Source organism: Eptesicus fuscus, chromosome 9 (genome assembly GCF_027574615.1).
Source record: "Eptesicus fuscus isolate TK198812 chromosome 9, DD_ASM_mEF_20220401, whole genome shotgun sequence".
Taxonomy (NCBI): domain Eukaryota; kingdom Metazoa; phylum Chordata; class Mammalia; order Chiroptera; family Vespertilionidae; genus Eptesicus; species Eptesicus fuscus.
The window spans coordinates 2888671-2916065 of NC_072481.1; the positions used below are offsets into that span (position 1 = coordinate 2888671).

The 27395-nt window shown below is 58.7% G+C and overlaps 2 protein-coding genes and 1 long non-coding RNA gene across 4 annotated transcripts; 2 read left to right on the plus strand and 1 right to left on the minus strand.

Annotated features, from left to right (window-relative positions):
* Positions 1-1155: 1155 nt before the first annotated feature.
* KLHL21 (kelch like family member 21) lies at positions 1156-11056 on the minus strand. 2 transcript variants are annotated; one of them, XM_054720493.1, is made up of 4 exons: positions 9915-11026; positions 7387-7792; positions 4106-4178; positions 1156-3184 (listed from the first exon to the last, which is right to left on the minus strand). In XM_054720493.1, exons 1-4 carry the CDS (start codon positions 10933-10935, stop codon positions 2888-2890), a joined length of 1797 nt encoding a protein of 598 aa, XP_054576468.1. In that variant the 5' UTR covers positions 10936-11026; the 3' UTR covers positions 1156-2887. The 2 variants fall into 2 exon arrangements, with proteins under 2 accessions (XP_054576468.1, XP_054576469.1); XM_054720494.1 differs by lacking the exon at positions 1156-3184 and adding an exon at positions 3469-3654 and having other exon boundaries at positions 9915-11056.
* Positions 10993-18868, plus strand: LOC129150165 (uncharacterized). Its single transcript, XR_008556897.1, has 3 exons — positions 10993-11816; positions 16357-16662; positions 18651-18868. It is a non-coding gene; the product is annotated as an uncharacterized LOC129150165 (long non-coding RNA).
* A 1491-nt stretch (positions 18869-20359) lies between these two features.
* On the plus strand, positions 20360-26916 carry PHF13 (PHD finger protein 13). The gene is made up of 4 exons (XM_008151733.3): positions 20360-20716; positions 22832-22933; positions 24551-25085; positions 25458-26916. Exons 1-4 carry the CDS (start codon positions 20678-20680, stop codon positions 25682-25684), a joined length of 903 nt encoding a protein of 300 aa, XP_008149955.1. The 5' UTR covers positions 20360-20677; the 3' UTR covers positions 25685-26916.
* The last annotated feature ends 479 nt before the right edge of the window (positions 26917-27395 follow it).

Here is a 27395-nt window from a genome sequence, read left to right on the forward strand (position 1 = left end):
CCCGAGGAGGCCGGCTCTGGCTAAGCAGCTCTGGACCCCGCTGGCCGCACACCACCGGGAGGAAAGGGCCCAAGGCTGGTTAGGTTGTCCAGGAGGCCTGGGCGCAGACAAGGCCAGCCGAGAGGGGAGAGGTCCCCTGCCCTGTGACACGGGGACAGGAGTGGGTGCTGCTCGTCATGGCGGGAGGCATTATTAGCACTGACCTGGGGCAAGTTACTAACCGATTCATTTTGTCTTTTATGGAGTAACAGTACACGCTTCATAGATGGGATTAAGTGAGAGAGCCCCCATTTTGCTATCGCTGCTAGATAGCAACCCCCCAGACCTTCCCTGATCTGGAGCTGCTCTCCGACGGCTCACTCAGCCTGGCAGCTGGGGGCACCAGCAAGAGTCCAGCAGGCCAAACCTGCAGCCTCTGTGTCCCAGCCCTGAAGTCAGTGTCACCTCTGCCCAGCCCCCGCCCTGGGGAGGCGTCAGCCTGTTCACCTCTAGCTGCCCCCGGGCGAGTGCTGCTGTTTGGGAGGTGGTAGCCATGGTCGTGACCCTTCCTTCTTGGAGGGTCCCTGAAACAGCCCCGCAGCACACTAAGGCTTCCTGGGGTTTGAGGAACCCACCTCCCCACCTTTCACTCCTTGACCACTGGGGAGCTCGGGTAATGAGCTCAAGTGCAATGACTGACACCAGATTATGAGCTGCCTCGAAAGTGTGTGAAAAAGGCAAACTATGGCCTCAAAATGCCCCATCCCAGCACAGGCACCGGCCTCTTCCTTGGGTTCAGAAGGGCCTGCTTTTCAGCAGAGGTGCTTCTGAGCTTCTGGTCCCCAGGAATCAGTCCTTCACGGGCACCCCACCCAGGTCCAGGTTCACCCACTGCACAGAGGATCAGGCTGGACTGGGGGAGGGGCAAGGGCGGAGTGTCCACAGGCAGGCAGCGAGGCCAATGGCAGCAGGGGGCCTGGACACGCCAGCTGTGTCCTCACACCTCATGCCGCCTCCACTTCACACCTGGTAGTCATTCAAGATGAGAAAGGGCCAGAAAACTTTGCCCCTGGCCTTAGCACGACCCCTGGCATGGCACCTTGCCCAGCACCGGCCGCCTCACCATGTGGCCTCCGGCCCGAGGTGCCAGCAGAGTAAAGGCAACGACACCAAGTGTATAGGAAACATTTTTATTTCAAAAAGTATCGAAGGCGCCCTAAAACCGTACAGCATTCTGGCAGTGACATTTGCCTCCAGAACAGACAATAAATACGCACACCCACCGCCCTCTGGGGCTGGCCTGGGTGCCGACGGGGGAGGGTGGCTAATCATAAATACAGAATACACTGGGTCAGCATTAAATACCATCCCGAGCTCTCATAACTTAATTTGTCTTGGAGACTGATAAAGGGTGTGCCCCCAACACGCAGTCCCACCCCGAGTTGGTCCAGCCCTCTGTCCCCAAGTCAGTACATTCATCTGCAAGTGGTGGGGGCTTCCCAGCCTGAACCCCGTGCCAGGAAGGCCCCAAGGCAGGGAGCACACGTCTGAAGGCTCGTTCTGATCCCGACCCCTACATGGCCTCCCGCGGTGCCTGACCTCAGTGGGAAGGACCCCAGGGGGATGGGGAGGGCTGGCTGTGAGCTGTGGCCACCCAGCAGGTGTCTGGAACACGAGGCCTAACCCACCACGATGACCACACAGCAGGGCCCAGCCAGCAGCCCTGGAGGCCACAGGCTTCCTCCCCAAACCGGGGCCACGGGCCAACACAAGGTCTTCAGTGGCGTCTGTGAAGTGCCTCGAACCCTTTCTTCTGGGGAGAACGTACAGACGTGGCCGCTCAGCAAACATTTCACTCCGTCGCACGAGGAAATGCAAACACCGTCCTCACTGGACGGGAGACCACCTCCAGCAAAGCTACGCCGGGGCCTGAGGGGCAGGCCCACCCAATCCCCGGAAACGCTCACACTCCCCGAGAAGCGTGCCCTGAGCCCTGGGCTCCCACCTCCTGGAACTCCCCCAACCCCCCGCTGCAGAGGCCTGCAACAGATCACCGATCACCAGCCCTGGTTCCCTCTTAAGCCCAAGCTGCCTTTCAAACCTTGCAACCAAGAAGCCATGCTGCCCGGGGCTGCTCCCGGGGCAGGACTTCTGACCACAGGCGAGGACAGCCCGCCTGGCTGGGCGTCAAAGGCCAGCTCCCAGCACCCCCCGGAAGGAGCCCGACCTTGCACCTGCAGGCTTTCACCCACTGCACTGGGCCGAACGTGGAGAGGCCTCTGAGCCAGGGCGGAGGGAGGGCGGACATGCCAGCTGGTGGGGTGGGTGGGCAGGGACACCAACATCAGGCTCAGCCCAGGTGCATGGACACACACTCAGCAGGCCCCTGGGCTCCTCCAAGGCCACACCAGTCCCCTGCCCTGCGCCCCGGGGTCTGAGCTCAGCTGCTGGAGGCCCGTCCCTGTGGGGGTGTTTTTGTGCGCAACCCCCTTCATCCGTGGAGACAGCGCGCTGGGATGCAGCCATCGCCTGCCTGATCCCCAATGCGTCCTGACCCCCTCCACTCATGCCCCAGAGTGGCTCTCCTCCCCCGGAGGTGGGTGCAAGGGGGTGACAGTGGGGAGGCGGGGGTGCAGGGGTGGTGGCCTGTTGGAGCCAGACACGTGTCGGTGAGGAGGCTCCTCTTCCTGGGCCAAGGGAGGGCCGTTCACAACTGGCGTTGACCCCGCAGCTGTGACTCAGGGTCTAGATGCAGAGGGTCCAGGCGTCGGACCCTGAGGCTTGCTCGGCAGCCCAAGAGCCGGTTCCACCTGGTGAGCCCAACCTGTCCTCAGGCACGCAGGAGGGGGTGGCCGCCCCCGAGGTGCTGGGTTACCTGCATCGAGGCCCTCCCTGGGCCAGGCCGGGGCTAGTGCAGCTCGCGGGGGTGCTCCGGGGGCGGCCGGGGCTGGCCCACGTCCATGTCGCTGCTGCTACTGTCTAGCTCAAAGCCACGTCCGCCCAAGGGCGTCTGGGGCATGAACTGGCGGAAGATGCTGACGCTGCCGTGCCAGAAGGTGGGTTCGGGGAGCCGGCCCACCACGCTCCAGGCCCGAGTCTCGGGGTCATAGGCTTCCACCACATCCGAGAGTTCAAACGTGTTGTCATACCCCCCCGAGACGTACAGCTTCCCTCCAAGGACGGCCAGGCTGCCTCCCACGTGTACCTGTGGGTCAAGGGGGACAGGTGAGCGGAGGCCAGTAGCCAGGGCCTGGCAGAGCCCCCGCAGTCCCTCTCCATGGAGAAGGCGCCTGGGACCCTTAGGAGCGGCGGCCTCGGCACTTCGGGAAGTGACGCTGGGAGCCAGGAGCCGCCAGCACCCTGCCTACACCCCACCTCGGAAAAGGGGCTCCACGCCAGGCCCTGCGGGGGTCGGGGCTGCAGAGGCGCGGAGTCTCCCTGGGAGCAGCACTGGCCTCTTCGGCAGGTGCGATGGGTCTTCTCCCCTCACAGATGGGGAACCGAGCCTCTGGGATGACCCGAGACTAAGCGCCGAGCCGTAAGGCTGGACCGTCGTCTTCCTCGCACTTGCCATGAGTGCGTGTAGCTCACTCCGGGGAAATCGTCAAGTTAATTTCTTAAGGACAAAGCTGTCACGCTGTGATGTAAACTGTGGCATTGCCACGCAGAGGGATCCTGAGAGCAGGTGTGTTAAGGAAGACAGAAAAGATGCAGGTGGTGTGGGTGGGTCTGGGACTAAGGAAATTTGCCCACGTGGCCAGATGCTGCCCCTGCCTCGTGGCTCCATGACACTATCAGGCTCGGCACCTCACTCCTCAACGCGCAGAGAGAAGGCGAGACCCGATCAGGCACCAGCACCAGCACCGAGCGGGTGCCCTGCTCAGAGCACACAGCAGGCGCTCAATGAGTACACTGCCAAGGTCAGCCCCCAAAGGCCTCCTGTCTGACCTTGTCCCCTCTGTTGTCAGCTTGCTCACTCTGTACCAGCCACACGGGGCTGAGACCTTGTTCTAGGAACCAGGCTCGCCGTGCCCCAGGGCCTTTGCACGTGCGGCCTCTGGTGAACTCTCCTCCCCAGTATGCTCTGTGCCTCAGGGCGGCCTGTGCTTCCTATGCAGGCACTTACCTGATTCATAGATGGGATCTTGTCCCATTCGTTCTTCCCGGGGTTATACACATCCACCTCGGCGGAGTCGTCCCTGTGGAGGGGACGAGGGGAGAGTGGGTGGGAGGGACTGGAGAGGAGGTCCTCCAGGGCCCTCACCTTTGGGGACTTCTTGGGTGCCATCTGACAGCCCATTACCTAGTTGGACCCTAGCCCTAATTTCAGGCCCCACCCCCACCTCTGGCCTAGGTTCCGAGGTGCCTGCACCCAGCCTTTCTCCCTGAACCCGAAGATCATACCCTCAGGTGCCTCTTTCCCTACCGCCCAGCACCCCGCACGAACCCACTGCCCTCCCCTCGCTGCAGCCACACTGGCTTCAGAGCTTTAACTTATCGGGGTTCTTCCCACCCGCCGCCTCCTCCTCGTCCTTCTGACTCGGACTTGTGCCACCTCTTCAGCACAGCCTTCCGTGGCCGACCACCCGATCGCGCACCCCACGTGGCCCGGACCGAGCCTCGACCACTGCCTCACCTCTGCTGCCAGCCCCTATCCCACCCCGTCCACTGTGCATCCTCAGCGCACAGCAAGGTAACCACGGCTACCGGAAGGAAGGTGCCCCCGAGCTACCCTTCCCTTTGGGGGTCACCCTGATTTGACACACTCCTGACCCCTGCATTAAAGCCTCCAAGGCACAGACTTGAAAAGCAAAGACTCCCCAAAATAGTAGAATGATCGCAGACAAGGCGTCCGCGGGTGGGCCGGACAGGGAGCATCTGAGGCCCTGCACTAGCGGCCACGGCACCTGTAAACAGAGGGGCCGGCTGGTTCCAATCCAGCTTCCTCGTGGGTCGCAGAAATCTGCAAGTTCACACTTTCCACGTCACAAAACAGTACTCTTGCCCGGCCGGTGTGGCGCAGTGGTTGAGCACTGACCCAGGCACCAGTCAGGGCACGTACCCAGGTTGCGGGCTTGATCCCCATAGAGCAGGGGTCCTCACACTTTTTAAACAGGGGGCCAGTTCACTGTCCCTCAGACCGTTGGAGGGCCGGACTATAGTTTAAAAAAAAACTATGAACAAATTCCTATGCACACTGCACATATCTTATTTTGAAGTAAAAAAACAAAACGGCAAAAACACCCGCATGTGGCCCGCGGGCCGTAGTTTGAGGACGCCTGCCATAGAGGGTGTGCAGGAGGCAGCCAATTGATGTCTAAGTTTCTTTTCTCTCTCCCTCTCTCCCTTCCTCTCTCTGAAATGAACAGAAACATACTTAAAAACAAACAAAATAGCACTCTTGCTTTGATTTTCCCCAAGTTACTTCAAAATGCAAAAGCCACTCCTACGTTGTGGCCCGTACATACCATGGTTGGTAATTAATCCTGGAAGCAGCGGGCTGTCCGCCCCGCGCAGAAACGCACACGCTGCAGCCAGCTGGGGCCAGGCCGGGCAGGGCCCCCAGCCAAGGAGCCGCTTAAATGGGGACCAAGGTGAACACGGCTGGGGGGGTGACTAGGGGGGGAGGGCCCTGCTCACAGCCAGGACGGGAGCAGGCACGGGATGCGGCCCCGACACAGCAGCCGCCTCCCCGGGAAGACACCCTCAGGAGCTGCCCCACGGGTGGCGCTCCGAGCAGGGCATGTGGCTCATGAGGCACCAAAGGGCACGGCAGGGAGGCTCTGCGACCAACACTCAAGCGCATCAGAGCGGGTGCTGCCTGCACTCGGGTGGGTCACGGCCGGACCCGAGGAGAGTGGCGTAGAGCCGGCCACTCTCTCAGCCGGGCTGGGGGCGGGGGGCAGAGCTGGGCCCCCCTTCCCTAGCCCCCCACCCTTACGTAAACCCTTACAAAGGCTAACAATGCGGAGGCACCCACGTGGGCGGCTGGTAACGACAAGTGACTGAGACCAGGGGCAGAGCGCGCAGACGCGGCCTTGGGCGCACCTTGCCGTGGACCAGGGGGCGGAGGACACTCTCAAAGGCACGCGGCCTGCAGAGCTGCAGGAGGCTGGCGCTCGGCTAAGTTGTATTTATAGCCTCTCCACCCCTCTCGGAAGACACCACCCCGACTTCGGGGAGGGAGAGCTGGGTGAAGGGTCAGGTGGTGTCTGTGAGAGGACGGGGGCTGGCGAGATTCCAGGGCTTTCTCGGAGCAGCCCCCAGGCTCCGGCACACGGAGATGCCTGGCCCCTCGGCCACGTGCAAGCAAGGCCACCTGCCCGGATGCGCTCACCAGAAAGCCCGGAGAGGGAGCGGCAGCTCGGGTGGTTCGAGGCTTGGGGGTCGGGGGGAGCTTCTGAGGCTCCCAATTCAAAGCCCCAGCCGAAGGGGGACAGAGGGGACACAGGGGCGTGCTGTTCATCCGGTCCCCTTCCCTCCTGGTCCGTATACGCAGGACGGCTCCAGGCCGGAGAGAGGAGCCGCGGGCAGGGGGTGCTGGCCCCGGGACGCCCACCTGCCTGAGGCGGTGGCACGTGGCTGGGACTAGTCATCGAGACCTGCGGGTACTGCCATGCTGCAGTGGCTCCACACAGGGACCTGGGCATCCTCGGTTCACACCTTGTGCGGCCACGTGAAGCCTGTGGCAGGAAGTCCCCTGCCCCGTAGGCCTTCTCGCCATCTGTGAAACGGGACAATGGGGCCCACCTCATGGGGCCACCCATGCCCACGCCCAGGAAGCAGGCAGCACAGCGCCCGGCAGGTCCAGGCCCCAGCGTGCGCTCCCGTGTCGTCATTCCCACAGGCAGCGGCCGCGGGACCGTGGACAACAGCATTCGTTAGGTCAGTCATGGGCCCTCCGGGGACAGACAGACCCAGAACCGGCAGAAGCGCACTGGATATGAACGAGGGGGCGGGGCAGCCCAGCCACCTGGCCGCGGGCCCCCACCTGCCTGAGTGGGGTGGACACTCTGCTCAGTGAGCAAAGGGCCGTTCTGTCAAGACCACGAGTCCCCGCAGGTCTCGAGTGTCCACGAAGTGTCCCTGGTCTAAGTTTCAGAATCCCTCCGACAGGACAGGGTCCGTCCAACGAGGGCCGTGCGGGAACAGCCGGGGCCTCCGGGGCTCCCCCAGGTGGGGGTCCAGGTAAAGGGCTTCTTCCATTTAGCGCCCAGGAGTTCCCTGGAAGGACCCAGCTCCACCCCGGGACCCCTTCCCTACGGAAACCTAGAAGCCCCAGACACCGCCGTCAGCACAGAGGCCGCGGGTCAGAAAGACCAGCCCTGGACCCCAACCCGGCCGCGTCTTCGTGGCGAGAACCGGGACGATGCGCTTCGCACGGGGCCTGGGCCCCCGGGGACTCACCTGATGAAGTACATGAGTCCGTTCAGAGTCACCGTCTTGGGGGCAAAGGACCAGGGCGGGAGCTGGCCACAGTCCACCAGCGACCACAGGTCCGTGTCCGGGTCGTAGCACTGCATCACCATGGTCTCCTTGCCGGCCAGCGAGCCGATGGCGTAGAGCCGGCCGCGGCAGGCCGTGGTGGAGCAGTTGTCCAGGGGGTAGGTCATGGGCTGCAGGGCCTCCCAGGCGTCGGTGGTGTGGTCGTAGCGCTCCGTGCTGTCGGCCGCCACCACGTACAGCAGCCCGTCCAGCACGGAGGAGCTGTGGTACTCGCGGGCCTTGAGCATGGGCGCCACCTCCGTCCACTCGTTCACGCTCGAGTTGTACCGCCACACGCAGTCGTACAGCCTGGCGCCGTCGGACCCACCTGCCAGGACACGCACAGCAGCAGTCAGTCCCCGCCCGCTGGGGTGAGTCACCCGCCTCCGCCTTCCTGAACACCCCAGAGGGCATCTCCAGGGGGGAAGGAACCTCCCCGACTTTGATGTAAACACGGGACCTCCTGCGCCAAGGCCTGGGCCAGGGCTTCCGGCTGCGGCTGCGGCAATGCGGACGCTGACCACGGCTCACTGCCCCCGAGGCGCCGGCTTCGTGCCACACACACACCGCCAGAGCTCTGTGGGCCGAGCAAAGGCCCTGGGGCCACAGTTCTAAGTAAACAACCTGGGTCTGGACCCCACGTGCACGTCAAGCACCTCAACTGGACCAGGGCATCAGGTCTCAGAGTCGGTCCTCCTGGGGACACGGCACGGAGCGGGATGCACAGGGACTTGTTCCCCAAAGTCTAGGCTGCCTGGCCACCCCCCACTTCATGCCGAAAGCAGGAAACCCAACACAGAACGGAATGCCCGAGCACCAGTTCCTGATTTAGGAAAAACTCATCCAGTTGTACAAATACAGGGCGGGGCAAGAGTAGGTTTACAGTCGAATCCGCTTTCCAACACAGTAACGAATAAGTAACGACAAGAACAAACTTTCACACGCACACAACTGTCACACTCCTTTCCCCACCCGGCACGCACATACTCCTCCGTCTACGTTTCCAAAAAGAACGGAAATAAAATAAGCATCAAAGCCCAACGGCGCTGACTGAGACCATGAAGTAAACAAGTCCACCCAGGACCCAGGACCTCGACGGACCCCAGGACCCAGGGGAGGCATTCCCTGCCCCCGAGGCTGGCGCCACGGGCAGCGCAGACGGGACATTCTATCCGGCTGGTGGCCCTGAGCTTTTTAAAGGGAGAAAACAGCGCGCGGCAGGCCTTCTTCCTTCTACGGGAGAACCGCGCGCCCACGGCAGCTGAGGCGCTCGCTCTCTCCCCGTGAAATCCCGACAGGCAGCTGCCTGGGAGGCCCGGCCACCTGTCCACACCCAGAGGATCAGCTGCTCGGCTGAGACCTTCGGAAGGGTGTGCAGTCGGGGCCAGTCTGACCACTTTGGGGAGGGAGTTCCCCGGCCAGGCTTGGGGGGCGGGGGGCCCGGTTCCCAAACGCAGGGCCGACCTCAGACTGCAGAGGGGATTCTGGGGGATGGCAGCAGAGGCTGGACGGGGGCTGCAGGTCAGGAAGCTGTGGCCACAGAGTGGAGTGTCCTCAGGCCGGGAGGCCTCCCACTTGTCAGCTCAGAGCCCGCAGGGACGCTGCCCGTCTCAGGGCCGACTTTCTCCCATGCCAGGCCCGGCCCACAGCCTCACCGAGGGATCCCGGCCCGCAGCGGGCCCAGCGCACGCCCCGCGGCTTCTTTCCTTATATAGCCCTCGCGGAGACCACCCCTCCTCGCCGCACGGAAGGAGGTAGCCTCCTGTTTGAGCCAAGATTTATCCTCCATAAAAAATGTGGGAGAAGCCCAACGGGGCCCGCCCAGCATGACTCGGCAGTGTGTTGGGGTTTGAGCCAAGTCGCTGCAAGAAAACCTCCCAGCATGTGACTGTGTTTACAGTCACTGGGCGGAGAGCAGCCTACACACCATGTGACCCGCGGCCCGCAGCCCCGGTGCAGGGCCAGGGGGACCTAGTCCAGGGTGACCAAACGCCAGCACCGGCGGCCTTGAGGCCGGGCTGGGAGAAAGCCCCGGGAGGGGGGCGGATGTGTCACAGGGCGTGGGCCCGGGCCTGTCGCTGGGTTCCCCAGGGATAAAAGAAAGCACCCATTGTGCGGGGTGAATGCCCCAGTCTCTTCCAACCGAATGGGGGGAGTGGCACTTCCTGGGGAAAAGAGTGGGCTCCCCAGAGAGGCCCCGCAGCGCGGGAAAGAAACCCACAAACAGCAGCTATGTGTCCCGCTCACACAAGAGGCCCTTCTTTGAGGTCGAGAGGACCGGCTTAGGGGAGAACCGCAGGCCAGCGTGCGGGGAAGGGGAAGTGCCCGCTGGGCGCGGTCCCCGGTCCAGGTTCTGGGGTTGCCCTTGCTCCCACAGGGGCGCGGGAGGCCAACCCTGGAGACCCCTGCCGGGGGGTCGGCCGGCTCCGAGTCCTGACCAGCCCACTCACCCGTCACGTAGATGTCGTTGCCAAGCGCCACGATGCTGTAGCCCCCGCCCAGGTGGTCCGGGAACTCGGCCAGGTAGCGCCACTGGCCCGTCTGCGGGTTGTAGCAGTCGACGGTGACCAGCTCGTCGCAGTCCTGGTCGCAGCCGCCCACGAGCACGAGGATCTCGGCGAGGCCGGTGGAGGGGCGCGGGCGCATGCGGGGGCAGGGCCCGCGGTCGTGGCGGTCGTAGCGCGCCGCCTGGAAGTCGCGCGCCTCGCGCAGCAGGCGCAGGCAGGGCGGGCAGCGGGCCACCAGCGGCTCGGCCTCGACGTGCGCCAGCAGGTAGAAGCGGCGCACGAAGGGCAGGCGCACGGCCTCCAGCAGCTGCGGCCAGTGCGCGGCGCGGCGCGGCGGGTCGGCGCGCACCCAGCGCAGCGCCAGCTGGTAGGCGGCCTCCTCCTTGGGCACGCACAGCCCGTCGTCGCGCAGGTAGCGCAGCAGGCGCGCCAGCGGCAGCCGCTCCAGCTGCTCGGCGCCCAGCTCGCCCACGTGGCGCAGGATGAAGCGCTGCGCCGCGTGCGCCAGCCCCGCGCAGCTGAAGGCCTCGGCGAAGTCCTGCATGTCCAGGCAGTTGGCCAGGTCGAGCTGCTGCTGCAGGAAGGCGCCGCACGCCTCCTTCACGGCCGGGAACTGCAGCAGGTCGGCGGCGCGCAGCAGCGGCTCGGCGTTGTCGCCGCTCACGGCCACGCGGCCCGTGTAGCTGAAGTCGAGCAGCAGCTGCAGCATGTCGGGCGGCACCCCGTGCAGGCGCACCCGCTCGGCGCGGCTCTCGCGCAGCTGCCCGGCGAACATGGCGCGGAAGTAGGGGCTGGCGGCCGCCAGCACCGCGCGGTGCGCCGGGAAGTCGCGCCCGCCCGCCGCCTCCAGGGTCACGTCCAGGAACTTGCGCTCGGCGCGCAGCTGGCTCAGGCCGCGGAGCAGGCTCAGCGCGTGCGCGGGGTCCGAGAAGGGCAGCACGGCCAGGGGCGCCGGCCGCTCCATGGCGCCTGGGCTGCGGGGCGCGGGGCCGGGACGCGCTACCGGGGGAGGCCGCGGCCGGGGCCAGCGGGACAGACGCGGCGCGGCCGGCGCAGCTGCTATAAATACGGCCGGGCGCCGCGGCCTCCGGGGGGCCGGCCTGGGGGGAGGCGGGGCGCCGCCGGCGCCGCCCACTTAACCCCTCGGGGCCCGGCGCCGCCCGCCCCGGCTGGCTCCCTCCCCGCCCCCGCGCGCCCGGCTGAGTCACCGCCGCCCGCGCACGTCCCTCTCCGCCCTTCCGGGGCTTCCTGCGGCCCCGCGCCGACGCCCGGGCCGGGCCGGCGGGTGACAAGTGTTCTCTCCGGGGGCGGCCCTGCCGCGCGCCGGGATGGGGGCCTCCCGGGCCCGCCCACGGCCCCCCCCCCCGGGCCCGGCTGCTGAGCAAACCCCGGTGGGGGGAGCGCGGCGCCCGGACGGCATCGCCCCTTTCGCGCCAGACTCCCAACTGCGTCCGCCCCGCCGCGGGCCGCTCCGCAAAGGCTCTAACCCTCTTTATCTCACTAGCCCGGGGGGTGCTGGCTAACCCCACCGGGGAGCCTTTCCAAACAGCAGGGTCTGGACCGCGGGACCGGAGCAGACCAGCTCTCCGGGTCCGAGGCGGCTTTTCTTCTTGGCCCCTCACCCGGGCCCGAGGCCAGGAACGCGCTGGGCTGGCTCGGGCCGGAGTTTCGGAGTTTCGGACGGGACCGGCGCGGTCAGCAACTTTCGCCCGCGTCCAGGCGCGGTTTCAGTTTCCGATTCAGACTCGGGTTCCGGCGCTGCGCTCCGAAGGGGCCGGCCTGCTCTGGGTTTGGACACCCGGCCCCCTTCCTGCCGACGGACGCGGGGAAGGCAGAAGACGGAGGGTAGGAGAAAGTCCTAAGGGTGTATATACTATTAAACAAAAAACCGAAAGCTCTAGAAAACAGTTCCGGAGGGAAAAAAGCAGTTTTCCTGTTCCGAAAGGGGACACCAGGGGCCCCGGGGACAGTGCCTTCAGCTCAAGGTCAGACAGGAGACTGCCTGCCTTAACCCAGGAATGTGGCCCCTCAGTGGCATCAGAGGCACCGTCGGGTGACGGAAGGAGAAACCTGACTTATTTAAGAAAGGGATCTGTCTCATTTTGGTTCCAGTAGCTACAGTACCTGGCCGGACAGCAGATGAAAAAGGCCCGTCACTTGCAGAGCGGTTCCTGTACTGTGTGCTTTGTGAGTTTTAGACCAGATCCCTATTTCACCGGCAGCCCTCTGGTTTTGCAGATGAAACCTGGGTTTCGTATTTAATAGTTTCCCACCCCCTTGCCCTGTGAGCTTCACAAAAACATTCCTGCCCTAGCCGGTGTGGCTCAGTGGCTAGAGCGTAGGGCTGTGAACTGAAGGGTCCCAGGTTCGATTCTGGTCGAGGGCACAAGCCCAGGTTGTGGGCTTGATCCCCAGTGGGGGACTTGCAGGAGGCAGCCGATCTCTCATCGTGGGTGTTTCTCTCTCTCTCTCTCTCCCTCTTCCTTCCTCTCTGAAATCAATAAACATATATTTAAAAATACATATATTCCTGATGAACCCTCCCGCCTGCACCGGGGAGTGGCTGTCATTTCTTGCTTCCAGCCAAAGACATCTTGTTTTCCTCGCGGATCTGCAGGAGAGCGGCAGGCTCCCCCTCCTCCTGACTCTCTCTCCTCCGGCTGCCCTGAGAGTGTTTGTGGTCTGACTCTCAGCTTGGGAAGCACAGGCCTGAGGCAGAAAACAGTCAGGTACCAGCGCGCTGCCTGTTGCCCATAGATGGACTGTTCACACAGCTAGTAGCGGCGGCAGCAGCATTCCTGGGCCCAGGAGCCTGGCCAATCGCCTCCGTGCACAGGCTCTGTGACAAGAAGTCTGAGCAGCCAGGAAGTGGGATGTTTGTAGGGAAAAGTCCCAAGGTCCCTCAGGTCAGACAGTACTCACCCACCTTGCATGAATCGTCTTTCCGAAATCAGTCATGCTTCCATCGTTAAGAACTGAGCCCAGTTACGGGTTATTTCAGCCAATCGTGTTTGAGTCTGACTGTGAAGAATAATGTCGGTATTTATTGAAATGCAAAGATGTCCATGCTGTAGGATCAAGTGAAAAATGTCACCCACAATATGACCCAATCTGTTATGTTCAGATGCTTACAAAAAATTGTGAAGGTAACGTTTTCTCTAGGTGGTACTAAATATATAACCTGTGTATTAAAGAAAGAATACAAGTTCAAAATACAATTTAAAAATTCAGTTATTGGCGGGGGGGGGGGGGGGGAGAAAGCTATATTATTAATATCTCAGACCTAGGAGACAAGTATTTGAAACCAGGTGGGTATATCTAAGTCAATAAATGAATGTGGTTAGAAAAGAAAGGAACAGATTTAGACTTATCAGCTGTTTGGAATTTTTAATAACCTACCAACCCAGGTGTGCTATTTAGTTTTGTGTGTTTTTTCTCTCATCAATCTCCTAAGTTCAACACGGGAATGTGAGAAATTCACTCATTGCCGTATGACAGTGTGACAGATACGGTCACCGAACTGTATTAATTAAGGGACGTACATTCTTCAGACAGCACCCAACCCCCTGGCCGGGTTGGAATACTCCTACTAGTATTGTTTGGTGGTGAAGATGTTAACATTTGCCAAACAAACAATAGTTTTTGTTTTTTCCCTTAAGATTTTTTTTTTTTAAATATATTTTATTGATTTTTTTTTTTTTACAGAGAGGAAGAGAGAGGGATAGAGAGTTAGAAACATTGATGATAGAGAAACATCGATCAGCTGCCTCTTGCACACCCCCCACCGGGGATGTGCCCGCAACCAAGGTACATGCCCTTGACCGGAATCGAACCTGGGACCCTTGAGTCCGCAGGCCAACGCTCTATCCACTGAGCCAAACCGGTCTTGGCATCCCTTAAGATTTTTAAATTGATTTTTAGAGAGAGAGGAAGGCCGAGGGAGAGAGAGAGAAACATCATCCATCAGTTGCCTCCTGTATGCTCCCTACTGGGGATCAAGCCTGCAGCCCTGGCATGTGCCCTGACCGGGGAATCAAACCAGCAACCATTTGGTGCACAGGATGACGCCCAAACAACTGAGTCACACCAGCAGGGCGATTCTTTCCAGCTTTATTGAAAAATAATGGACACGAGCAATAGTTGGTGGGGAAATGTTTGTATTTAATGGTTAAACTTCAGCCATGAAAGTTTACCTTTTCTAAAAGGAGGAAAAGCATCTTTGCCTAAGGAACTTCTTTATGCTGGTGTGATTTCACAAAAGATGGTGCTCTGCAATTTAAAAAATCCCAACTACTTAATTTTGATATTTATTTTTAAATTTTTATTTGATTTTAGAAAAAGAAGGGAGAGAGAGGAACACTGAGTTGTGGTTCCACTCATCCCCGCACCCCCTGGTTGACTCCTATCTGCGCCCCGACCCGGAGATATTTAAATTCTAATTTTAGGCAGACAGGACAAGAAGTGACGGAGACCATTTTAAAGGCTGCTGTTCTTTTTTCTCTCTTTTCCTCGGGGAACGTGAGGGAACACATACCTTAGCATTTAGTCAAAGGCAGACCGCACCTTTTCTTCCTATTAGACACGGATTTCTTCCCTGATTCTGGGCTGCCTACCGTGTGGAGTGGAACACACTTATTATACATAAACTTTTTCTTTAAGGAATTTTACAGTATTCCCTATCCATTAAGTGCTTTATTATATGTAAATGAGATAGATACTATAAGCGAAAATATTTAAGGTGTTTGGCACCCAGTGTTGCTGTTAATCTTTATATTTTTTCCTGTATGAACCAGAAGAAATGCATTTGAGCCTTACCGCGCTGGTTTGGCTCGGTAGACAGAACTTTGGCCTGCGGACTGAAGGGTCCCGGGTTCCATTCTGGTCAAGGGCACATGCCCAGGTTGCGGCTTGATCCCCAGTAGGGGGCTGTGCAGGAGACAGCCGATCACTGTCTCTCTCTCATCATTGACGTTTCTCTCCCTCCTTTCCTCTCTGAAAATCAATAAAAATATATTAAATGAAAAATAAAAAGAACTATAATAAAATAAAATAAAAATAAAAAGGGAGGGTGGGTGGATAGCCCTGAAGAATATCAGGCTAGGTGGCGGGAGTGTTTAAAAAAAAGCATTTGATTCTTCTATGCATAGGTTACTTTCCTCAGCATAAGAAAAGTTGACAGTATATAATTTAGGAGTTATTTATTAATGGTTTTATTTATTTATTTGTTTTAATCTTCACCCGAGGATATTTTTCTATTGATTTTTAGAGAGAGTGGAAGGGAGAGGGAAGGACAGAGAGAAACATCGATGTGTGAGAAACATATTGATTGATTGATTCCTGCATGAGACCCCAGGCCATTGCAACCTGCAACCGAGACGTGCCCCTTGACTGGAATCCAACCCGGGGACCCTTCGCTCTGCAGGCCAAGGCTCTCCCCACGGGGCCCAAACGGCTAGGGTCATTTATTTATTTTAAAAGCAAGCAAGAATTTATTGACTGCAGCAAAACACACTTAGGGCAGTGAAACGAGGAAGGGGCATCGGAGAAGCCACAGGAGCGCTTAGGCGGGGCTGCGTTGGCTCACTAGGAAGTGGGAGGAAAGGGGGCCTTGCAGACCCGTTCAGGGGTTCCCCCCTATGGCTCCCCTGGTTGTTAAGTCTCATGGGGTCCCTCAGAGGTTAGGGGATATGTGCCTGGGGGGGGGGGAAGGAGAGGGGGAAGGGGATGGCATGGGCGTGCTCCCTGAGAGAGAGTGCTATTAATGGTTTTAAGTTATATCAATACAGTAGTCAAGGTACTAAAAGTTGAAATAATATTTTGATGGGTTTTCATTCTTTTCTTCTCCTGGAAATGGAAGTGAGAAAGGCAGGAAACTGAGGGTAGAAAAAAACAAATTCCGTAAGAATAGACTATTAAGTCCTGCCAGTAGCTCAGTTGGGTAGAGCATTGTCCCCGTATGCCAAGGTTGAGGGTTCGATCCTGGTCAGGACACATACAAAAATCAACCAATGAATTCATAACTGAGTGGAACAAAAAAAATCTGTGTTTCTCTATCTCGCTCCCTTCTCTCTTCCTCTCTAAAAAACAAACAAACAAACAAACAAAAAACAGAACAAAAAGCTGAAACACCAGGAAATAATTTCAGGAAAAATAAACCCTTGGTTATGTTCATACCCACACTCAAATACAGTTAAAGTGGGAGGCGCAAACCTTCCCTGAATGCAGCGTAGCTATAGTGAGATTTAGGAAGGTGAAGCTATATTTGGTAACCCAATTAAAATAACTACATTCTCAAGTTACTTACTGGGGAACCGTGGTATTTTTAGTATTTTTAAACTTGTCACAACCTGCGCTAATGTTGGCTTTTTTCTTCCTCTTTCCTAAGTAACAATAATCATTGGAGAATTAGCATTCAAGCAGGAGGTGTAATTTATTTTTTAAAGCAAAAAACAAACAAAAATCATAAACTCCAAGGATCTGGCTACTGTGGCTCATGCTCTTGCATGAATCCTGGAATTCTAGAGTGGCCCTGGAGCCCGGGAGCATGGCAGCATCCCCGAGAAATAAACAATACACTGAAGACACCTACGCCTGTCGGACCGAGATCAGCTTTATTACCCACGCTTTATGCCATTGAGTGTGAGTCCATTACTGGCGTTACGGTCCTTTTTTTGAGTTTAGGGACTGGATGGTAAGTATTAATTCTTTTTAAAAAATTTTAAATTATATAAATATATATATATATATTTATATATTTCAGAGAGGGAGGGAAAGGGAGAGAGAGATAGAAACATCAATGATGAGAGAGAACCATCGATCGGCTGACTCCTGCACTCGAACCAGAAACTAGCGCGCGTGCCCTTGATGGGAATCGAAGCCGGGACCCTGCAATCCGCAGGCCGACGCTCTATCCACTGAGCCAAACCAGCCAGGGCGGTAAGTATTAATTCTATACCTTCTCCAAAGGGTGACATTTCTAAGGGAAATCAAAGGAAGGAGAGACAGAAGGTCCTTCTCCATGACGTTTTCTGTTTCACCAGAGCAGCAATTTTCAGCTGGTGTGCCACGGCACACTGGTGTGCCGCAAGGATTTTGAAAACATGCAATGCCTGCCCTGGCTGGTGTGGCTCCATTGGTTGAGCGTCTTCCCATGCACCGAGAAGTCACCAGTTCAACTCTAGGCCAGGGCACATGCCTGCGCTTCGGGCCTGATCCCTGGTAGGGGGCGTGCAGGAAGCAACCAGTCGATGTTTCTCTCCCTTTCCCTTCTTCTCTCTAAAAATCAATCAAATCAAATAAAAAACACATAGTAAAAACAAAACAAAAAAAAAGATGCAATTACCTATTTAGTCAGAGGCTGATCTCTTTTCTCTTAGACTGTCAAAAAAGTAACACCAGCCCTGGCTGGTGTGGCTCAGTTGGTTGGGTGTCATCCAGTACACCAAAGGGTTGCCAGTTGGATTCCTGGTCTGGGCACATGCCCAGGTTGCAGGTTCCAACCCTGGTGTGTGTGTGTGTGGTGGTGGGGGGAAGGGGGGGTGCAGTAGGCAGCTAATTGATGTTTCACTCTCACATTGACGTCTCTCTTTCTCTCCCTTCCTCTCTCTAAAAATCAATACTAATATATATATATATATATATATATATTTTTAAAAAAAGACAACAGCCAATACTGTAATAGCTGTCCGGTGTGAATGCATCAGAATTATACCTATTATTTTTTGTCAGATTGGCAAAAAATATATTTTTTGGGTGTACCACAGAATTTTAGTAGTTTATGAGCGCCATAAAACGAAAAAAGGTTGAAAATCGCTGCCCTAGAGTGTCAGGCAGGGAGATAAGCAGGTAGTCCTGGTCACATCCATGTGCTAAGAACTATTTACTAAGAGCTTCAGGAAATAGCTATTGGATACCCGAAGAGCAAGAGTGATCACTGTCATGTGAAACAGTCCAAGTTGGGGGTTTCCTTAGTGTGACTGAGTGGTCCCTGAGTTCTGGGCTGTTTTGTCTGTCATCCAGTCATGATTATGAACAAGTTCTTTATTTCAGTTTCTTAATGGAGGCAGTGTGTTGTTAATGTGTATATCATAAAAAATGGTTTCATCCATAGGGAATAATGACCAATTAAAAAAATTCCCTTTTGGCCAAAACCGGTTTGGCTCAATGGATAGAGCGTCGGCCTGCGGACTGAAAGGTCCCAGGTTCGATTCCGGTCAAGGGCATGTACATTGGCTGCGGGCACATCCCTGGTAGGCGGTGTGCAGGAGGCAGCTGGTCGATGATTCTCTCTCATCGATGTTTCTAGCTCTCTATCCCTCTCCCTTCCTCTCTGTAAAAAATCAATAAAATATATTAAAAAAATAAATAAAATAAAAAAATAAAAAATAAAACTTCTTTAAAAAAAAAAAATTCCCTTTGGCCCTGGCTGGTGTGGCTCAGTTGGTTGGAGCATCGTACCATGCACCGAAGGGTGGCAGGTTCGATTCCTGGTCAGGGCACACAACCAGATTGGGTACCAGAGGCAACCAATCCATGTTTCTCTCTCTCCCTCTCCCTTCCTTTCTCTAATAATAATAATAATAATAATAATAATAATAATAATAAAATTCCCTTTTCTCTGCTTTGGATTCCACCTCTACTAATTCTTCTTTGGCATCTGCACTTTTAAACTACCAACAGGACAGTATCCTTCCTGGCCCTTCCTTCTTCAGGCAAACCAAGTTGCTCCTGGTGAACCTGACCCTGGTGATGAAGGCTCAAACTCAGGAGGAACTAAGGCAGTGGACGGACTCAGGACATGTGAAATCCCTTGAATAAAAATTCATTAACTTTAAATAAGGGTGCCTATGTTACAAATAATAAAAGCCCTTTATACTTTTTGTAAAGTAAAAAAAAAAAAAAAAAAGCTGTCCATGTTGTTTCCACAGACGAAGCCCACTGTCTATTGGTATCTGGCCGGCTTGGTCAAGCGCCCAGTGCCGTCCCTTACCACCTCTGGGGAGCCCTCCACTCTGCCGAGACACGGCAGAAATAACGTGAAAAGACAACAATAGTCCACTCCCCCCGCCCGAGGCCAGCACTGCCCGGAAATCTCTACAGCTTAGGAAACTGAGGCTCAAGAAAAGCATTTCTAAAATGAAGCCAGTCCCTTCACCACTCAATGTTTCTATCAGAATTCTCGTAACCACCTTAACTGGCAATGGCCAACCAACTAGCATTCACTCCCTCCTGGAAAACAATCTTATCTTCCGGGGGCTCTTCCAACCATCCCTCTGATTGAGGGTACCGAAAAGTCCGTTTTCTGATTTAAATTTAAAGCGTTACGTTCCTCCTCTTGAACATCAAGTGTCTGTCTTCGAAGCTACAGGATACGCTACCGAGTCCCTGGCATATAGATTTTTCTTTCAAAAATGTGGAAGGATGTCAGGCCTCCTCCTGGTAACTGGATCAGAGGAGTTCATTTTCCACCGGGCGTTCGCAGCCAACCAGCCTCCAACGTAAAAGTTGTAAAATCCGGGCGTCGCAGCCTCACACTGCAAACGCCTCCGTCCGGTATCGGTACCCAGAGCAGCGACACTCCAAGGACCTCCGTCACGTTTCTGCCTCAATGGCACCCCGAAAGGCACAGACTCCGGGGTCCCTCAAAGGGAGAGCGCAGGGGCGGCCCGAGGTTGGGGGGCGAGGGAGAGCAAAGCCAACGTCTTCCAAAACATCGGTCACACAGGGCGGGGCTTTCAGATCCGTAACCCGACACCAAGTGGATCCTCCGGAGACCACGAGGGTCTCGGTCCCGCGGCCCCGGCCCCCGGGCACGGAGGACGCGGCCAGAAAACCCACGGCCGCGAAGGCAAGTTCGCTTCCCCGGACGGACGCGCGGGGAGCCAAGCCCGGGGGTGGCCCGACGTCAGCGCCGCCACCCCCACTCTCGCGCGGGGACCCCGGCCCCACAAAGGAGCACGAACCCCTAATCCTAGAGGAGGAGGAGGAGGCGTCGGCCGCCGCCGCGCTCCCAGACCAAGGCCGTCAGCCCCGCCCCCACTCGCCCCCGCCCCCGCCCGCCCCCGCGGAGACAGAGGCGCTGCCGCCCGCGCGGCCCCTCCCCCACCACCCAGCCGGCGCGAGCCCCCGCACAGCCCCCAGCTCCGGCGGTCACCAGTCCCGGAGACACCGCCCCCGCAGCGCCGCGGAGCTCTATGGGGTTTGGAGTCCTCGAGGCGGCCTTTGTGCGCCTCAGCGGCGGAGCCTGGGACTACGTCTCCCACAATGCCCAGCGCCCGCCCCCGCGCCCCGCCCCCTCCTTATCGGCTTCCCGTTCCTCTCAGACTACATTTCCCGACAGGCTTCGCGGATCTCCCGCCCTCCCTCCTGAGACACGAGCCGAACTGGGCGTCAGGTCGGGGAGCCGGTCGGGTTCCCGCTCGCCGCCGCCGCCGCCGCCCCCCGCAGCGACTCTCCCGCCTCTCCTGCCGCGCCGGCCGCGGGAGCTGCATCGCGAACTCTGCTCGGCCGTGGAGCCGCGGGTCCGGGAACACAGAGTCCGGGACGCGACACGCCGAGCCCCCCCATCACCTCTAGCCGGGGCGACCCCTCCCCGGTCCGCCCTGGTCCTACGCCGCCGCCGGCGCCCCCAGCCCCGAGCGGCCGCACGGTCCGGAGCCCGCATTCCGGCCCCGGAACTCCCGCAGCCGCCGCCCCCCACCCTGAACATGGACTCCGACTCCTGCGCCGCCGCCTTCCACCCAGAGGTAAGAGCTGCGCCCGGATCCCCCCGACCACCCCCACCTCCGTCCTTCGTTCCCCGGAGCCGGACCCCGCCACCCGAGCGCCGCCTCCTCCCCCAGCTTTCCGTCGTCGCCCCCCGGCGCCCAACCCCGCCCCCCACTGGGGCCCCCGCTTCGGCGTCCCTCCCGCGGCCGTAAGCGGCGACCCCTCCCGGGCCTCGGTAGCCTCGGGACCTGTCTGCGCTCCGGGCCCCGCCCCGTAGCCTTGCTTACCCCTTCCCCGCCCCCGGGGACTCGGGCCGAGCGCCGCCGCCCCGCGCTCTCGCTTCTCGGAGGAGCCCCCTCATCCTCCTTCCGGAGGGGCTCACGGCCCCGCTCGGACGGGGACCCGGCTTTGCGCGCCCCCGCCTGCTCCCCTAATCCCCCGGGCCCAGTGGCCCGCGCCCCGCCCCCTGGCTCGCGCGCGGCCCCCGCCCCCTCCGGCTCTGGGGAGCCTAGTCTTTCGGGGTCCCCACCCCTGCGGGGGCCCGAGTCGACCCCCCCCCCCGGCCTCCGCGCGCTCGCATTCCCCTCCGGGGCCCCCGCCCCCCGCCCGCAGGCTTTGCTCGCCCCGCCTCCCACTCCTCCTTCCGGGGATCGGCCCTCGGTTTTCCCGGTTGGCGCCCCTGCCGCGGTCCCCTCTCCCTTCCCGAGGCCCGCAGGGTCCGGGGTGCGGGTCGGGCCGCGGGAGGCGGCGCTGGGTACGCTCTCCCGCCGCGCTGATGCCTCGGGGGTTTGCGGGCCCTGCCATCCCCGGTCCCCGATTCTGCCGGCTTCTCGCGCCCCCTCCCCCGCGGGATGGGCCCCGCACCTTCCGGGGCCGAGTGTCGGCGGGGGGCGGCTTCCGCGGGAGGACGGGAGGGGGCCGCACCGCCATCTGCTTTTCCTAAAGGCGGCGGCGCGGCGGGCGGGGTGGGGGCGGCGCAGGTCCCCCCGCCCCGCGCCCGAGGGCGCCGCCGACTGCCACTCGCATCCCGGCTCCTGACCCACTTCTGCGCGTTCCCCGCCGAAATAAAAGTTTTCCCCGAGAGTTGGAGGCCGAGGGCTGCCGCCTTCCCACCCCGGCCGGAGGGAGGGCGGTCGGCGGCTCCCGCGGGCGGAGGCAGGATCTCCTGCGCGGATCGCGCGGAGCCCGGGGCTCCGCCAACCTGCGCGCCCTCGGGGCCGGGGCCGGGGCCGGGGCCGGGGGTGGGGGAGAAGGTGATTTGCTGGAACCAAGTGGAGAAAATGAGTGGCGCCCCTGGAAGGAAACCCGCTGGTGCCGCGCTGCCCTCGGCCTGTCCTGGTGGCCGGAGCCCACCCCCATCTTCTCCCTCCCTCGCCCTAGCGGGGCGCTGGGCCCTCGGGCCGTGTGGAGGGGGCAGGGCGGTGATGGAAGGCTTACAGAGAACCTCAGTGGGCCCGCTGGTACGGAACCAGAGCGAAGTAGGGTTTGCTCAGGAGCAAATAAAGGCTCTTCTCCTTGAGCGGCTCTGCTCTCGAGGGACAGTTCATTGTCGGTGAGGGCACCTTTGGATTGAGATTGAACGCCGACCGGCCGGGCTCCAAAGCCAGACTAGGGTTTCGTCTGCGGCAGGGGGACCAGCAGGGCGGTCCTGCTCTGTTCCGGGAGCGGAGCGCGGGTGCCTGGCCTCTGGGTGGGGGAGTGGGAGAGGGGGCAGCCGGAAGTGCCGGGCGGGGGGACCCGGGGAGGAGGCCCCCAGCAGCCCTGGCTGGGGAGGGTAAGAGCAGGGGGCTTTTGAAGTCACTCAAGGCTTCAGTTACAGCTGCAGCAGCAGCTTATTTTCAAAATGGAAAACCTGTAGCAAAAAAGTAGTCATTAGCTCTGATAGGAAGCGAACAGATAACCAGAACATGCCGGCGTGCTAAGAAATGGGCTTTTGGACAAGCTTTTATCTCCTAGCCAGTTTCCCAGTATTGGCACAACACCCCCACTTTCAGCCTCTGGAAAGGGCTTCTTCCTGACCTGCGCTCACCTGGTGTTGTGTCTAAGGTGTCGGTAAATCTGGCAGCCATAAAAACTCCAGCTTGCTTGCTTTTTTGTGTGATTCCACCTCCAAGTGTCTGCTTTCAAACCTCCCCCTTTCTCCCCGCTCACAGGAGTACTCCCCCGGTTACAAGAGGAGAAGGACCGTGGAGGATTTCAACAAATTCTGCACCTTTGTCCTGGCCTATGCCGGCTACATCCCTTATCCCAAGGAGGTAATCTTCAGCACTTTGGGGACTTTTCTGGCAGTGAAACCGGGGTGTGTGGGAGGACTTCAGATTAGAGTTGGGCAAAAGTCTTCCTTGGAAACTTAGACCAGCCTGGGAAATGGTTCCTCAAACTCTGGTAGAAAGTAAAATGCAGGCTTGTCTAGAAATGACTTAGTAAACTTTCAAAGTTTGCTTGAAAATAACTGTTTGCGCCCTGGCAGGTTTGGCTCAGTGGATAGAGCGTCGGCCTGCGGACTGAGGGGTACCGGGTTCGATTCTGGTCAAGGGCGTGTACCTTGGTTGTGGGCACATCCCCAATAGGGAGTGTGCGGGAGGCAGCTGATCGATGTTTCTCTCTCATCGATGTTTCTAACTCTCTATCCCTCTTCCTTCCTCTCTGTAAAAAAAGTCAATAAAATACATTTAAAAAGGAAAAGAAAATAACTATTTGCTATCAGCCTGCTCTTTTATTTTAAATTTAATTTTTTAATTGCAGTTTACATTCAGTATGGTATCGTATTAGTTCCAGGTGTACAGCATGGTGGATAGACAATCAGTCACTTACTTGACAAAGGGTTCCCCCTGCTATTTCCAGTTCCCGCCTGATGCCGTACGCAGTTATTACAATATTACTGACTATTCCCTATTCTGTGCTACTGTCTGCTTGCTCTTAATGGCCAGTATTTCTTGACTATGGCCAGGCACTGGGTTTGGCTCTTACAGTATAAGGTAGGGGAAATTATTTGTCCCCATTTTAAAGCTAGGACATGGGCACAGGTAGGGTACGCCTTGCCCTGGGTCACAGGCCAGTGAATGGTGGAGTCTGGAGTCTGGCGAGCAGCCTCCTGGTTGCTTGCACATCCCGTACAGAATCTGCGGGGACTTCGGCCCAAATCCCACGGGATTTCAGGGAGTTTCCCCCCCGTTGCCGATAAATGGGCAGAACTGTGAGCAGCACTGCCATGGTCCTCAACCCTCAGAGCCTTGTTCATGCTGACCGAGGCTCAAAGAAGGGACCCCGTACTCCTCGGGGCCAGGTCGCAGCTTGGTGTATCCCTGGCATCGCCGTCTCGGGATCATGCCTGCTTTGTGCCACGCAGAACGTGGCCATTATTTGCAAATAAAACGCTTGAATGGTCTGAAGGAACCAGAGTGGAGCTCACTCACTGCTTTGGGGCAGTAATTACCCACTTTAATTTTTGCAATATTTTGGGATATCTCCAGTTTTTAAAAAATGCACTGGGAAATTCTCAAAACTAATTTAAACTCACTTAATTAAAAAATGCATCCTGTGGGAGGACAGAGGGAGGGAGATGCTCCAGTCAGGGAAGGACCCTGGGCTGGAGAGCGGGTCTCCCCTCCGTTCACAGGGGTCCACCCAGCACCAGCCAGCTTCCTGAGGGTTCCGCCAGGGCAGGAGGTCCCCTCCTGGGGGCACGTTGTCTGGAAGGTCGCAGTGAAATGCAGAGGCCATGTTCCTAAAGAGCAGTGCTGAGGAGAGCTGGGAGCCTGGGGTTGTGAGCCCAAGGCTGCGGCCTGGCCCTGCCAGGTGCCTGGGAGGTCGCTGTGGGGCCGGGGCCGGGACCGTGGAAGTAACCGGAACCTTTGCCTCTGTCCTTTCAGGAGCTCCCTCTGAGGAGCAGCCCCAGCCCCGCCAACAGCACCGCGGGCACTGTGGACAGCGACGGCTGGGACGCTGGCTTCACCGACATCTCGTCCGGGGTGCCCCTGCCGGTCTCCGATCGCTGCTTCGGCCACCTGCAGCCCGGCCTCCTGCAGCGCGCCAAGCCCAGCAACTTCCTGCTGGACAGGAAGAAGACGGACAAGCTGAAGAAGAAGAAGAAGAGGAGGCGCAGGGACAGCGAGGTGCCCGGGAAGGAGGGGTACATGGGCAGCTTGCTGAAGCTGGAAGCCGCCGACCCGTACGTGGAGACCCCCACGAGTCCCACCCTGCAGGACCTGCCCCCGGCCCCCGGCGACCCCTGCTCGGGCTGGGACTCCGACACTCCGTCCAGCGGCTCCTGTGCCGCCGTGTCACCGGACCAGGTCACAGAGATAAAGACTGAAGGCAAGCGGACCATCGTCCGGCAGGGGAAGCAGGTGGTGTTCCGCGATGAGGACAGCACTGGCAACGACGAGGACATCATGGTGGACTCAGGTGAGCGGTCCCGGGTGACGGCCACGGGCTTGGCTGATCGGAAGAGAGGGATCGTAAGCCGGAGTCTCGGGGAGGTCCCTGCCTCAGTGCGCCCTCGGCCTCCAGGGAGAAGGGTGCAAGACGGTGGGCACGGGTGCTGAGGGAAGGGGTGATCGCCGCTAGAGACAGCCGGGAGCCCCGACCTCGAAACACACAAACAGTGCGGCTCGTGGTGCCCCGTCCCCGTGCCCCCGGACCACGGCGCTCAGCGAGGAGGCGGCACCGGGAGGGGAAGCGGGTTCCGGTCCTGCTGCTTGTCCCACTGGAGGGCGGCTCTCCTGACGGGGAGGCTCGGAGAGGTCTTCCTTCCTCTTACGTGTTCCTCTCTTTCAGACGACGACTCGTGGGACCTCGTCACCTGCTTCTGCATGAAGCCCTTTGCCGGCCGCCCGATGATAGAGTGTAACGAGTGCCACACCTGGATCCACCTGTCCTGTGCCAAAATCCGCAAGTCCAACGTGCCGGAAGTGTTTGTCTGCCAAAAGTGCCGGGACTCCAAGTTCGACATCCGCCGCTCCAGCCGCTCCCGGATGGGCTCCAGGAAGCTGTTTCTGGACTGACGGCCGGCGAGTGGGGAGACGGCGAGGCATCGGAAGGGACGGGACGGTGGGCTTCTTGGCCCCTTTCGTAGTTGAGCACAGAACTCTCAGCTCTGATGCAGGCAGACCCTGCCATTCAGGTGCCTACGCAGAAGGACAGGCCGTCCACGGTGTAGACTGTACATAGCCGGTGACTGGCGCCAGTCCTGAGGCCAAAGCTGCCGCTGAGCTGCTCTCTGCAGGGGGTGGGTCAGCTGACAGTGCGGGTCGTGGTCCTGGTGAATCCCTGCTCTCCTTAACCCCCTCCCGCCGATTGGAACAAGTGCTGTTACTCCTGCGTCCCCGGTGGGGACGGGGGGTTCCCCGGCCTGCTAACGAACAGCCATACGTGCAAACGTGTTCCTGAGTGTGTCTTCTACCATAAGTGTCTGTACAGCAGCCGTCAGAGCTGCCCTCCCTTAGTGGTCCGCCCTCCCGGCCCGCTGTCCCCGGGGCTGCCTGCTGGACTCCTCGGCCTCACCCTGAGAGGAGCCAGGGGTGGGGGGCGAGTCAGTGGTCCCTAGTTTTCCTTCTGTTTGTTGAAAGGGGTCGTGTGTGGCCACTTCTCTGTGGAAAGAGGGCTGGTTGGGAGATTGAAGTGGCCCGTGTTCATAACCGTTCCCGTTTTGCACGATGTAAAAACTGTCTTTTTGCACGCTATAGCCAAAAGTATTGGCAGATTTTTGCCTGGGTGCCCTTTCTCTCCAGTTGGTGTATGGGGGCCTGTGGGTGCCCAGGCAAGGTGTTTTTGAGGGGGGGGGCACTTTGGTTCCTGCGTCTCTCCTCCCCTCACATGATTCCAGTAGCAGCGTAAAGGTTAGGCGGTCACGGGGGAGTGGGGGATGGGTAGAGGAAAACTCGGAGGAGGGCCTCTCCCACGGGTGATTCTTAGTGTCCCCTGACAGGTTGGCCTGCTGGTCCCACAGGCCAAGGTTAGGACTTGAAGCCTTTTTGGTTTGAGTTGGTGAGTGAGACATGTTACCATTGGCCTCCAGGTACATACCAGTGAGCGGTGCGGAGGTCCTCGGATCTGGACTTGGGGACACCCCTGTGGGCCCGGCTCCGGAGGAAACCTGCAGGGCTCTGCTCCGGGTCTCTACCCTGGGCACTGGCGGTCCTAGGGTCCCACGGGAGGAGGGCTTCAGCGCTGTCCCAAATGGACGTGGCGCTCAGCAGTTCAAATACTGGTTCTTGAAAATTGGTGTTTTTGTTTTTGTTTTTGTTTTGTAAATCCATGGGTGTGTTTTCATAAACATTGTTTCTTGTAAAAGCGTGAAAAGGGAAGAATGCCCAGGTTGGTCATATTTGTTTACAGCAGGATGGACCCGTCTCCCCTCCACATTCTCACTGAAGCACCACGCACTGAACCGTCGGCCAGTCAGAGCCCATATTTTGTCCTGGCATCATTCATGCGTGACAAGCCAACTGCCTCTGTTTTGTTTTTAATTCTGTTGCTTTTCTTAACACAAAAATAGGCATAATTTCTGAAACCCAGTTTATTGTCAAGATCCCCAAAGGAGAAGTTGTGCAGTAGAGAGAAATGGTAAGAAGCTGGCTCAGAAACAACCTCCTCCCCAGACAGCTGGCTCTGACTCTGGCGAGGGCAAAGGTGCAGGAGGAGTGGGGAGAGGAATTTGCCAAAGATCTGCCCCAGGACATGGCCTGTCCAGTGTCTTCACCGTGAGAACAGCCA

Bases quoted from the DNA above. Each gene is read 5' to 3' on its own strand.
- KLHL21 (XM_054720493.1), bottom strand. From the start codon at position 10,935: ATGGAGCGGCCGGCGCCCCTGGCCGTGCTGCCCTTCTCGGACCCCGCG. The intron at 4,179-7,386 runs GTGAGTCCCCGG...TCCCCTCCACAG, and splicing joins GGACTCATGTACTTCATCAG to GGACGACTCCGCCGAGGTGG. The intron at 3,185-4,105 runs GTAAGTGCCTGC...CTTGACCCACAG, and splicing joins AGATCCCATCTATGAATCAG to GTACACGTGGGAGGCAGCCT.
- PHF13 (XM_008151733.3), top strand. From the start codon at position 20,678: ATGGACTCCGACTCCTGCGCCGCCGCCTTCCACCCAGAG. The intron at 20,717-22,831 runs GTAAGAGCTGCG...CCCCGCTCACAG, and splicing joins CCGCCGCCTTCCACCCAGAG to GAGTACTCCCCCGGTTACAA. The intron at 22,934-24,550 runs GTAATCTTCAGC...CTGTCCTTTCAG, and splicing joins ACATCCCTTATCCCAAGGAG to GAGCTCCCTCTGAGGAGCAG.